Here is a 12,510-nt window from a genome sequence, read left to right as displayed (position 1 = left end):
AGAACGATGTGGTTGTCTGCTTCTGTAAAGACGTGTGTGCACCGGCAGAAACCCCCGCCGGGTTGCTGTGAGTTAGAATAGACTCAGGGGCAAAGGGGGCTGTGTGAGAGCCTGGGAAAGATGGGTCCCTTCCTCCCTCTCAGGCTCAGTTTCCTCCTGTAGAAAGTGAGGTTATGACCAGGTGGCTGCGAGGACGTCATGTGGTCAGCGCTCCGTTAGTGGTAACCATGTGTGTCCTGGAAGACGTAGCAGGAAGATGAATATAATTAGTCTGATCTAAGTGGCTCATGAGGGGTAGTGGGGACCTCAGGTTGTTATAAAGGGTGTCCTACTGGCATCTGGTGTGAAGAGGCTGTGGATCCGGTAACCCTCCTGAAATGCAGTCTTCAAGCCAACACGTCAGTCACATCCAGGTTGTCCTAGTGTGCCTGTCTTAAGACCATTTCCAGAGCATGGCAGGGCTCACCTGCCTCTGCCTCTCCACCTTAGGTCCCCACCGGAGGAGCACAAGAATGTCTATATGGTTCTTTTACCCTTTAGTGGATTCTGGGAAAACAATGGGAAAGTCTCCTCAAGGTGGCGGCGTACTTTGTCCTCTTCAGCTGATTGGGACCTGTCACCTCACCCTGCGAGAAGATCCACTGATGGGACATCCGCATGACCAGCCTAAGGTTGTGTGGCAGGAGAGGGGTCGTAGGTTGGGTAGGGCCCTGGGCTCTGGCGAGGTGGGCTCTCCTCATGAATCAGTATTATTTGGAAAGGCCATTTTCCGGCCTCCGAGTTCTCATGGTCCCTCTCAGCTTCTGATCCAGGCCACCGTTTTCCTCGTGGGCTGTGCTGGGTCTAGCAATGGCTTTGACTTCCACACGCCTTCCCTCCCCTGCTCCCCCCGCTTGTCTCCCCTTTTCTGTCATGTGCTTCTGGGCTCCCAGCTCTCGGCTGATTGTAGAGCATTCTCTCAGTTACTCAGCCACACGATGAAGGGGCCAAGTGAGTCACCGCAGCCTAGCATGCTTTTCTTTGTAAGTGAAATGCCGGTGCCCTGACTGCTTAGCAGCTGCACACATGTGATCCGCCAAGCCCTGTGACTAGAGCCTAGGCATGGAGGCCCACACGGGAACCACTAGCCAGGAGCACACACCTACTACTGTCTTGTCGGGATCCTAACCGTGGGGCTGCTAACTGCGAAGCCAGCAGTTCAAACCTACCAGCCAGTTCTCAGGAGAAAGACGGGGCTGTGTGGTCCTGTAAGGATTGACAGGCTCGGAAGCCCAGTGTATGGAGTCATTAAGAGTCATGGAGTGACTTGATGGCCGTGGGGTCTGAGCCTAGACTCTCTCTGCATGTATTGAGATAGTTCATTTTTTTCATTAGAGTTTTGTAGTTTTCCTCATATTGCTGTTTCTATTTTGTTATGGTTTATACCTAAGTCTTTCTGCTTTCCCCCCTCCCTTGGTCTTATGTAAATGGCACTGTTTTTAATTTTATCTTTTGGTTCTTGCTGGCATCTGGGAAAGTCCGTGGCTTTCGTATTGTAGCCCTATAGCCTGAAGCCTTGTTATAGGCACTTAGAGCCAGGAGTGGGGTGGGGTATTTGGTCAGTTCTTTGGAAGAACGGAGCCTTTTGAGATCAACTGGGTGACGCGAGTTGGTGCACGGGCAAGGTTTAAAACAAAAACCTGGTCCCACAGATTTCTCCGGCCCATTTCACACACCAGAAAAGCTCTTGTTGGGGTCCCTCAGCAAGACACAGTCTTCTTCCTGGGGAACAGTAAGATTTGTGATACTCAAAAGGCGGCTGACTATCTTGAAAGGTGACTTTACTTTTAGACTACTGAGTTCTCTGCCCCCAGGCACAGCCACAGGCGTGAGGGGGGAAGGGCTGCGGTCCTCCATGGAGTAATAGGATTTTCTGCCTCCACCCAGACCAGCGTTGGTCCTGGTCTTGTCTGGGAGAGGCGGAGGGGAACGCAGCCTCCTTGCTGACGGAAGGAAGCTGTCGACTTCAGATGTTTAAAAGCAGAAAGCCTTGGAGGGGTGTCTGCGCTCCCAGCCATGTCCTGGGACCGAGAAGAGACCCATGAACGGAGGCTCCATTCTCAGGATCTGAGCCAAGAAACCAGCCGCCCGTCGGCCTAGAGTTCTCCCGGATCCGCAGCACGCCTGCGTCTATCGGAGTCAAACTAGCCTCAGTAGGGTTTTGCAGTGGCTTGACTTTGGGGAAGCAGATCACCTGGCTCCGATGGGCTTCCTCCCACCCTTTCCCTTAGCAGCCGAGCGCTTCACTGTGCCCGGAGTGTCAGGAAGTGAGAAACGAGACAGAAATAAGGGTTGGGCCAGCCATGGAGACAGGAGTCAGGGAGGGTCATGTGGGGTATGGGGCCCATTCCTCCCCCAGACCCTTTTTGCTTCTCATGAGACCCTGGCCCCTGGAAGACCACAGCTCCCATCCTGGACTGAGGGGGCAGACTGGATGTGTCCCTCACGTGCAGGCCTGCCGCCGCCTGTTCCCAGAGAACAGCCGGGGGTCTGGGCAGGTGTGCAGCACCAGCGGGCAGGCCGTGGCGTTCAGGTCAAAGTTGACTTCTTGTGACTCTCATAGCCCTTTGCCTTCTGAGGGGTGAGGCGTGGAGGACAGGATTTGAACTGCTTTTACGTTTTTGGAGTTAGGTGTTTTTTTTGTTTTTTTTTTTTTACATCTTTAAGGGAGGGTTGGGCACCAGAAGAGCACTGAGCTTCTCTTCACAGTGGCAAAAAGCAGAGATGCGATGCCTTCACTGCGAGCAGAAAGCATGCCACGTGGGGTTTGCGTCTTTCTTGAGTGTTACAGACGGGGCAAAGTGCTCCCATCACCACCCAGGCACTCACGCCCAGCCTCCTGCCGCTTGGAGTTCTGCCCCGGCCCCGGCACGTCGCCCATCCTCGGCAATTTCATTAAGCTGGGGCCACACTCCAGGCTGCAGGCCCTTTGGGGGGCTGCCTAGGACTTTCTCTTCTCGCCTGCCCTCTGCCAGCCTACCCCAGGACCTCCTCCTGGGCACTCCTGACTGACATCCCAGGAGGGAGAGGAGGTGTCCCTGGCCCATTTGTGCCCCACCTGAGCAGCCCTTCGGGGCCATTGGAATCTGCCATCTTGACACCATCTGAAGGGGGAGCTTCCTTCTCCCCACTGCTGTGGGTTGTGACCCCTTTGAAGGTCGAGCAACCTTTTCACGGGGGTCACCTAAAACTATCGGAAAACACATAAATATTTCACAATACAGAATTAGCTATGGTTTTGTGATTAGTCACTGTGCTTTAATTATGTTCAGTTTGTAATGATGAAAATACATCCTGCCTATCAGATATTTACATGACGATTCATCACAGTAGCAAAATGACAGCGATGAAGTAGCAACGGACATAAGTGTATGGTCGGGGGTCACCACAACACGAGGAACTGTATTACAGGGTGGCGGCATTCGGAAGGTTGAGAACCACTGGTTTAGAAAGTTGCCACAAACACCAAATCAGCCAAGACGGAGCCACTGCATATAGGGAAAACTGGATCCCGTCAACAGGCTCCCGTGAGCCTCTGGTCACGTTTTTTGTGCATAACCTTGTTTTATGTGTGTTTCTGTGTTAAGACATCCTATCTGGTAGACATTGCTGATTCATGCGGAGGTACAAGCAGTTTGTGAGGGCCTCTGAACAGAAAGGCGCCTAGGTCGAGCCCCTCCTGCAGTGCCGTGGGAGACAGGGGAGGCCCGGTGACATGCTTCCATGAAGACCATGGCCGAGAAAGCCCCACGGAGCTCGCTGTCAGGGATTGTGTGTGATTTTGGTTGATTGATTCACACAGAACTCGTTCCTGGGTGAAGTTGTTCTAATGTATTTTTCTCTGGAACCCACCCCTCTTAGTTATCTAGTGCCTCCGCAATGGGGACACCCCAAGTAGCTCACAGAAAATTATTCTCACCCCGTTTCCTGGGACTAGACGTCTGAATTCAGGGCGCAGGCCTGAGGGGGAGGCCCTTGTCTCTTTCTACCTCTTGTGCCTCGATCCTTGTTCTGATCTTCCACCGCTGTGGTTGCTTCTCTGCCCACACTGTTATTTCTCTGCCTCAGACTCGCCTGACTGAAAAAGAGCCCCATAGGCACGGGGCTCAGGAGCGTTAAGGGCACAAACTCCGTTCCAAATGGGTTAGGATTTCAGACACGTTGTTGGGGGGTGGGGGGCAGGGTACCGTTTAAGCCACACCAAAGACCAAAAGTCTCTGCACTCTGCAGCCCTGCGGGGCCACGTTCGACAGCAAGATCAACAGCCAGCACAGAACTGTCACAAAGCTGGCACCAAAGAGTCGTGACGGGGACACCTGTTTACAGGCTGAGCGCTGAAACAGGAAGGCCCAGCGGTTCCAACCTGGTTCCAACCCCCACCCCCGCCCCCGCTGGTGAACCATGCAGGTGCCCCCACCCCCACCCCAGCCGCCCCCCTTCAGAACTCCTGCGCATGTCTGCGGGGGACTGTGCACTCAGGAAGTAGTCGTCTGGGAGTTCGAGAGAAATGTCATCCGGTCCACCTGTACAGCTATGGCTTGCCATCCTCATTCAGGGATTTTTTTCACTTAAAAACTAAACCCAATTCTTAAAGCAGACAGGAAATCGCGAGAATAAAACTTTCTTTGCGTGAAGGCGCCCCTACCTCGTACCTGTTCAGGTCATGGGTGGGGCGTGGGGGTGGGTGGCTTCAAAGGGGGAGAGGCAGGTGCGAGGTCCCCTCTGGGGCCATCTCCTATGGGCCAGGGCCTCCAGAGAGCCCACGGGAGAATCCCATGGTCTTTTCATGCCACTTTCCCGCGAGCTCGTGGAAGCGCCGTGGGACCGGCCTTCGGAGAAGTGTCCAGGTGATCAGGAGGCTTGAGCGCAGGTGGCCAGGCCACTAGGGGGCGGGGGGGGGGGCGCAGTGCTGTGCCTGCGTTAGGCTCGCGCGTCTTCGAGGGCGCCTTTCCCAGGGCCGCCACTGCACCGTGCACACCAGGCGGTCGGAGGGTCATCCCCCGGGGATTGGAGATGAGGGCTGCCCTGGCTGCCCAGGTGGCACCTTTGCAGGGCAGGCTCCCTGCTCGTGGTTCCCCAAGCGCCCTGCTGCCGCCAGGATGGGGTCCCGACGTGGGGCGGCCCACATGCAGCTAGCTGGCAACAAAAATGCAGCTTAGTTGCCAACCGGATTTTTCTGCCTCCTCTGCCACGGTTCTTCAGGCTGAGCGTCTGCTTTAGTTTTTAGCCATTCTCTGATGTCCCCCTTCCATCACCTTGAGCCCCCTCAGGTTTGTCTACACCAGGGGTTCTCTACCTTCCTAATGCTGCCACCCTTTCATACAGTTCCTCGTGTTGGCCCCACAACCATAATTATTTTCGTTGCTACTTCATTGTCATTTTGCTACTGTTATGAATTGGGGGAAATCCCCAAAGGGGTCGTGACCCACAGGTTGAGAACCGCTGGTCTACACGTTCTCTTCCTTGGGAACATACTGAGGCGGTGTGGGTCAGGAGATGGACTCAGGTCAATCCTGGGATGGGGGAAGCAGGGTCAGTTCTCCCCACCAGCAGGCCCAGCTTTCTAGAACCCCAAACCAAACCCACTACCATCAGGGACCCCCTTGTCCAGTTGAACTGCCCCACAGCATTTCCAGGGAAGAAATCTTTATGGAAGCTGACTGCCACATCTATCTCCCATGGAGCCACGGGTGGGTTTGAACCACCAGCCTATCATTTATCAGTCAAGCACCACTGAACCATCAGGGCTGCTCAAGGACCCCCCTCTCTCGTCCTCACTGCTGTCGAGTCGATTCCGACCCACAGCCACCCTGTAGGACCCCTGTGGATGAACGAGACTGTAACTCTTTCCGGGAGTAGAAAACCTTCTCTCTCTCTGGAGGAGCGGCTGGCAGTTTTGAGCCTCTCACTCTGTGGTTAGCAGCCCAATACATAAGCTATCAGCGTGCCTGCCTGGGCTCCCCTGGGGCCGCCAAATTTCCTGCTAGAATAGGAGGGCTGTAGACTCAGTTCTTGGACCCTGAAGGGACCCCGGTGGCTCAACGGTTAAGCACTAGGCCGCAAACTGAAAGGGTGGCAGGTGGAAGCTGGAAGCCCGCAGCCCCTCCGCAGGAAAAGAGACCCAGTCATTTGTTCCCTGACCGATTAGACCGCCTAGAAAATCCAGCGAGGAGGGGTCGGGTGAGTTCTCTGTTCCTAGGGGGCCATTGTGATTCAGAACAGCCAGGGTGACGGTGTCTCCCACTTCCGGGCAAACAGACGTAAGGACACACATGGGATGGTTGTTCCTGGTGTTGAGTGCAGTTTTTGAAATGATGTCTTGGGTTGTTTGAGGTTCATGTACATTGACTGTGGCCTGTGCGTAATGGGGGCAGGTTATTGAGCGGCAGGAGAGTGCAGTGGTTAGGAGAGTGCCTCCCAGGGCCAGCTGTCAGCCACCGCACCCCTCGCTGTCATGCACTGTGGTGGGCAAAGTGGGCCTTGGCTAGGTAAAGTCAGGGCCCGCAAGGGAGGACAAAAAGGTGGGGTTGTGGCCGGATGCTGCCCGTGTGGGCATGGTCAGGGCGGGACCTGGGGTCAGGCCGGGGCCTGTACCACCTGACTCCTGCTATTGCCTGCATGCACCCGGTAAGTATTTACTGCCACCCAGTCGTGGCCGTGACCTCCGTGATAGCAAAGGCTGTGGTGAGCAACAGCACACACATCTTGGGGCACTTTCTGGGGGGTGTTTAGCGGTCTCCCAATTCCTCAGCTAAGTGCCCTCGCTGAGGGGCTCTGTGCTGCATGACCCTGCTGTCGGGGGCTCCGGGGCCAGTGCGAGGAGACCTGGGTAGAGACAGCTGCTGGCCGGGACAGCGTTTATTCCTTATGCCTCAGAGCAAGACCTCTGTGCCCTTGGCCACTGTCTCATGCCCATGTCCCACACCGCTGTGGAATAGCAGCCCCTTCCCCGCAGGGGGCAGGAGAAGAGGCTACAATCTCCCGGGGTCTCCTGGCATGAACCGCCCAGTCCCCTCTCCACCTAGGTGGCCACTCCCGACCCCTCTCTGTTGCCCACCCCAGCTCTGGTGGGCCCTCCTTCTCCCTCCTTGGAAGCAGGGGCCTCAGAGCCACTGCAGATGAACAGGATACTCTGCCCCATGTGCAGGCTCTGCAGACACAGGTAACCTGCTCAGATGGTGGGCCCTGGCAAGCTGGGGTCTGGGTGCCTGAGGGGGGCCTGGCTCCGAGCAGCCCCCGGGGATGGTGGAACGAGGTGCTCCCCAGCCCTGTGCCATCTCCGAGATGAGGTATCTGTAGATGGCATCCCTGATGCAGGGTGTTTTCGTTGGCTGATCTTACCCGGCCGGCCTTCCTTTCTTCCTTCCTTACTTCCTTCTTTCCTTCCTTCTGGAAGCTCCGCCGACCATGTCTATCTAGTACCACAGCAGCATGTAGTGTCCCCTGGCAGACGGTGGGACTCAAGCCTCGGAAACACCTCCTCCCGGCGGCCCTCCATATAACCAGTGTGCTGTTCTCCTTGCCTGCCCTCCAGCCCTGCGGCATAGGGTAGACCTGCCCCATGGGGCTGTCACAGCTGTCATCACTATGGGACCAGGTTGCCAGGCTTTCTCCTCATGGGGCCCCTCGTGAGTTGGTCCCTGCGGCTTTGCCCGACCCCGCTGCCAGCAGGGGTTCTGGTAACCCATGTAAACCAAATACTCAAACCCACTAACACAGTGGATTCCAACTCAGTGTGTCTGCGACTGCAACCGTTTATGGGAGCCAGGATAGGCTCATCTTTCTCCTACAGAGCCACTGGTGGGTTTGAACTGCTGACCTTGAGTTAGCAGCCCAACTCACTGCCTGAGAGTGACATGAGTAGTATCGCTGCCATCACTGGTGTCGAGTTGATACCGACTCTTAAGGCCTTGCTGCCCCTTTGGGTTTCCAAGGCTGTAACTCGTTACAGGAGAAGAGAGCCCTCTCTTTCTCCTGAGTTGCTGCTTATGGGTTGGAACCGCTGACCTTGTGCCTAGAGCCCTTTGTGTGCCACTGGTGTAGAGAGGGGCTACATTGGGATTAAGGAGGTGCAGTTGTGTTTTTATAAAATATTTTAAAATTAATAAATCATTTTATTGGGGGCTCTTACATATTTTATAATGATCCATACATCCATTATATCAAGCAGACATGTACAAATGTTGTCATCAACCGTTTCAAAACGTGGTCTTTCTCCTTGAGCCCTTTGATATCAGCTCCTCTTTATTCCCTCCCTCACCCTCTCTACTACCCCTGCAAACCTTTTATATAGTATGTATTGTTGTTACTATTTATACATCTCTTATACTGCCCATTCTGTCCCTTCACCTGCTATCCTGGTCTTCGTCCCCCTCGAGAGGGGTTATTCTGCCATCATTGCTGTCCATTCCTGCTTTCTCTCCCTTTCCTTCCCCTGATCTCCTGGAATGATTACTCCCATTACATTTCTAAGGGGGCTTGTCTATTCTGAATTCCATATATTGAAAGCTCTCGTCTGTACCAGTGTATGTACAGCAGCCTAGCGGGATTTTTGAGGTCATAATAGTGGGGGGAGGAAGGATTTAAGAACTAGAGGAGTGTTGCGTGCTTCATCTGGGCTAAACTGCCCCCTGGGTGCGTCTTCCCCTCTGTGCAGGATTGCCCCATTATCCCCGGGTGGGCTCTGGGTCTCTACGCTTACCGCCCTCCTTCACCTCAATCAGATTGTTGGATTTTGAACTTCTGATGTCTGTGCCCGTCGACAAGGGGGGTGCAGTTTTTTGAATAGCTTGAGATTTTAAACAAGACTGGAAGGACCATCGGGCAGGCACCAAACCCAAACTCATTGCCATCAAGTCAATGCTGACTCACGGTGATCCTCGGACAGGGGAGAACCGCCCCTGTGGGTTTCCCAGACTGTAGCTCTTTAGGGATGTAGAGAGCCCCATATTTCATGGTATTGCTAACCTCAAGGTTACCAAGCCAACACACAACCCACTACACCACCGGGGGAAGATCAGCCCCCGTCATTTAATCCTTTCAAGAAACCCAGACCGCTCTGCGATGGGGACTCAGCTCACAGCGAGTGCCCCAGGCGTCTCGGCGGGCGTGGCCTTGGCGTGCATCACCGTTGGCCTGGGAAACAGAGCCGGAAAGATCCCACTTTGTTCCCGAGGCTCCGGACCATCCCCCACGCAGATGTCTGCACTCTTAGCCATCTTAAGACGTTTACTTTACAAAATAGTCTGTGTGTGGAGAGAGGGCGGGCCGAGTGGTCAGGGATTTGCCATCCCTGTGATAAGCCGACCAGGCAGCACTCAGCCTTCGAGGCGCCTCGGGAACTTTCCACTCTGCTTGCCGAGCTGCGTTGGTGCATCCCCGGGGCCTGGGACGGGTAGTGGGGGTTCCTCTCACCTCTGGGGCCCACTGAAGATGCCCTGCAAGTCAAGGCGCCCATCCAAGAGAGGGAGAGAGGCGAGAGGTGACTCAAAATGGGTCTCCGTGGCGGAGGCCGGGAATACAAACGCAGGGCGCCGGCTCCAGGGGCCCTCTCCGGGGTGGCCCTGTGCTCTGTGTCCTCATTCCTGGGAAATCTCCAAGTGTCCTGGTATCAACTTCCCCTGTGCTCTGCTCGGTTCCCTCCTCTAATCTCTTTTCTGTCTCACAAGAGATTGACTCAAGATAGGACAGCTGACATTGAGTTGTTTATGTAAGGCCCGGAGGTGAGGTCAGGGTGCACAGCACGTGTTTGGGGTAACGGTCCAATCCACAGCAGCTTCCCACTGCAATCGAGTCGATGCTGACTCACAGTGACCTATAGGACAGGGTAGAACAGCCCTTCTGGGTTTCTGACACAGTGACATGCTTAACGGGAGTAGAAAACCCTGTCTTTCTCCCTCGGAGGGGCTGCCGATTTTGAACTGCTGACCTTGGGGATCGCAGCCCAACATGTACCCAGTATGCTACCGGGACTTCTCCCATGATACCCAGAAAATGCACCCCTTTTTGTGGCTCCTTTCTCAACCCCTTTTGGGAGGATCCCTGTGAATCAGCATCAATTGGCAACTGGCTTGGTGTGTGGTTGAGGTAGGGGGGATTATGAATGGTCTCGAAATGGGATGGGCAGGGAGTGTGGGTGCTGAAATGAGGAGCCACGGGAGTCTTGGACTGGTGGTACTCGAGGTGACAGCCCTGCCTGCAGCCAACTTAGGCTAGATCGGGGGCCGCCCCGGGCTGTGAGCTGTGCTCCCAGCTGGTCTACTTGTGCAGTGTTTACAGTCATCTGGAGGCTGCTGCTGGGGGCTGTTCCTGAAGTCACTCCTGTGGGGACTGCAGCTGTCCTCCCTGTCCTGTCCTGTGCAGTCTGGTCAGTGTTGAGGTCTCGCCTTCCGGAGACCCGACTCCGTCCACCCCCCCTCCCCCATGCTGCACACTGCTGTGACTCTGAACAGGAGCTTCCAGACTGAGACAGATCAGGAAGAAAGGCCTGGTGACCGACTTCTGACAGCCACGGTCAGATTACTTGTTCTTCTATCTATAATTTCACATGGATTTCACCACGTTGGATGTGATGAAGTGAGACAGGTGAAACTGTTCACGACAGATGAGTCAGTAGGCACAAGTCACCTGTGAGCTGGCACCCAACTCCCTAGAAGAGACGGCCACAGCCAGCCTGCCTGGAGTGGCCTGCTTCTGCTTCCTGGCAGAATAGCAGACAGCATCTGGTGCTGCCCTGGCTTGACGACACCACTGTCTCAGTGACGGGTGTTCCAGGCTCCGGGAGAAGGGCGCCGCAGTGTTATCTGCCTGAATTCAGTGGAGACACAAGGCCATGGGCCAGTGCTGTGAATCTCAGCTGCGGGGGGAAATAGAGAGGTGTCTGCTCCTGTGAGTCTGAGCCACGGGGCCCACAAAACGGACCTGAAACACGCCAGGGCTCTGCCCGCCACGGGACTGACTGCGCTTTCTGTGTGTCTGTGTGTCCGAAAGGCAGCAGGGGGGTTGGGGTGTGCAGCTGGGGGAGTGTGCAAGGTCTTGTCCATGTCTGCACTCTCTGTTCGTGGCAAGTATTTAAATATGGGGTTGATGGGATGATTTGTGGTCCGGATAAGCCTCAGCTCTTGGAATTGTTTTCTTTCCCTCCTTAGATCTTCAATCTTATGAAGTACGACAGCTACAGCCGCTTCTTAAAGTCTGACTTATTTTTAAAACACAAGCGCACCGAGGAGGAGGAAGAGGAGGAGAAGAGGGAGGAAGATCTGCCTGATGCCCAAAGTGCAGCGAAAAGGGCTTCAAGAATTTACAACACCTGAGCCCCCTGGTGAACCCGGGCCGCTGCCTGAAGGAGCCGGGGACTCACGGCCAGGACCCGCTGGGCCACTAGTTGCTTCGTTATTTGCAAGGACTTAAATGTGCAAACACCTGTCCGCGGGATACGTGTATTTACTGCTTGACCAGTTTTGCATGATGATGGCTAAGCCTACATAAAAAGTAACCAATCAGCTTTGACGTTTCGCTTCACACACACACACACACACACACACACACACACACACACGAGGGCGGAAAGATTCTGCCAACCCTGGACTTTGGGCATCTTGCAGCTTGATTAAACGTGTGAGGCCACAGGTTCTCCGCCATCTCTGCCCGAGCCCGTCTCCCCATCGCTGTGCACATTCTCTCTAGAACGGGTGGGCCTGACAAACTCAAGTGGAGGGGCCATGGCCTGCCAAATGCCTCGTGGCTTACAAAGGAAAGGGCTTCAAAAAGCTCCTGGGAAAATTCCATTCTCTTCAAGTCGCACTTTTCCCATGCATTTCGGACACCGCTTCACACTTCGTAGCCCTGAGATTGGGGCCCTGTGTGGGTGTGTTACCAAAGGGCTGGGCGGGGTTCCCGCGAAGGGCTGGTCCCTGTCTTGCCCACGGCCTACAGCATTTCACGGAACACAGATAAATAGTTCATCTTGACACACACAAGATCTCTCCCAGGAGCCAGTGGGGAAAAGGCCAATGGGAAATGGCCTGGGGTCCCCATGGCAACACTAGGTGGTGCTTGATTTGGGGAGTAGCTCGAGGTGGGTGCTGATGATGGAGTTGGGGGTCCCCTCTCCCTTGGTGCATTTCTTCTGATGTTTGCCCTTTGCAAGCCTTGTCTGCTTCAGCTTGGAAGCTTTAACCAGGGGGCATAAACGCTGTCTGCAAGTGGGCTTTCTGGGTGGGCTGGGAAGCAGCGGTCAGTCACTCCTCGTTAGAGGGAGCCCCGCAGTTGGCCACACTTTCCACCGAGGCTGCTCCCAGCCTGCCTAGCTGGTTTGAGCAACTTACATTCCGATCTTCGTGAACAACGCCACCAACCTCACTCTGCTGCTGGCAAGCCTTCAAGCCAGGCGTTCTCCATTTGAAGAACACTGCGTGATACCGAGATGACCCCAGACATAATTTCCTCTCAACTGAGGACACTAACAGAGAC

The 12,510-nt window shown here is 54.9% G+C and overlaps 1 protein-coding gene across 2 annotated transcripts in view; it reads left to right on the top strand.

Annotated features, from left to right (window-relative positions):
- Positions 1 to 11,540, top strand: part of RGS10 (regulator of G protein signaling 10) — a 46,664-nt gene extending 35,124 nt beyond the window's left edge. For both annotated transcript variants that reach the window (XM_075533661.1, XM_075533662.1), the window contains exon 5: positions 11,187 to 11,540. In XM_075533661.1, the coding sequence (XP_075389776.1) occupies positions 11,187 to 11,351 (165 nt within the window). In that variant the 3' untranslated portion in view covers positions 11,352 to 11,540. The remainder of the gene's footprint in view (positions 1 to 11,186) is intronic.
- Positions 11,541 to 12,510: the final 970 nt, after the last annotated feature.

This window comes from Tenrec ecaudatus, chromosome 16, assembly GCF_050624435.1.
Source record: "Tenrec ecaudatus isolate mTenEca1 chromosome 16, mTenEca1.hap1, whole genome shotgun sequence".
In the NCBI taxonomy this organism is placed as follows: domain Eukaryota; kingdom Metazoa; phylum Chordata; class Mammalia; order Afrosoricida; family Tenrecidae; genus Tenrec; species Tenrec ecaudatus.
The sequence above is the reverse complement of the archived record's forward strand: the minus strand, read 5'-3'. Positions and strand labels throughout refer to the sequence as shown.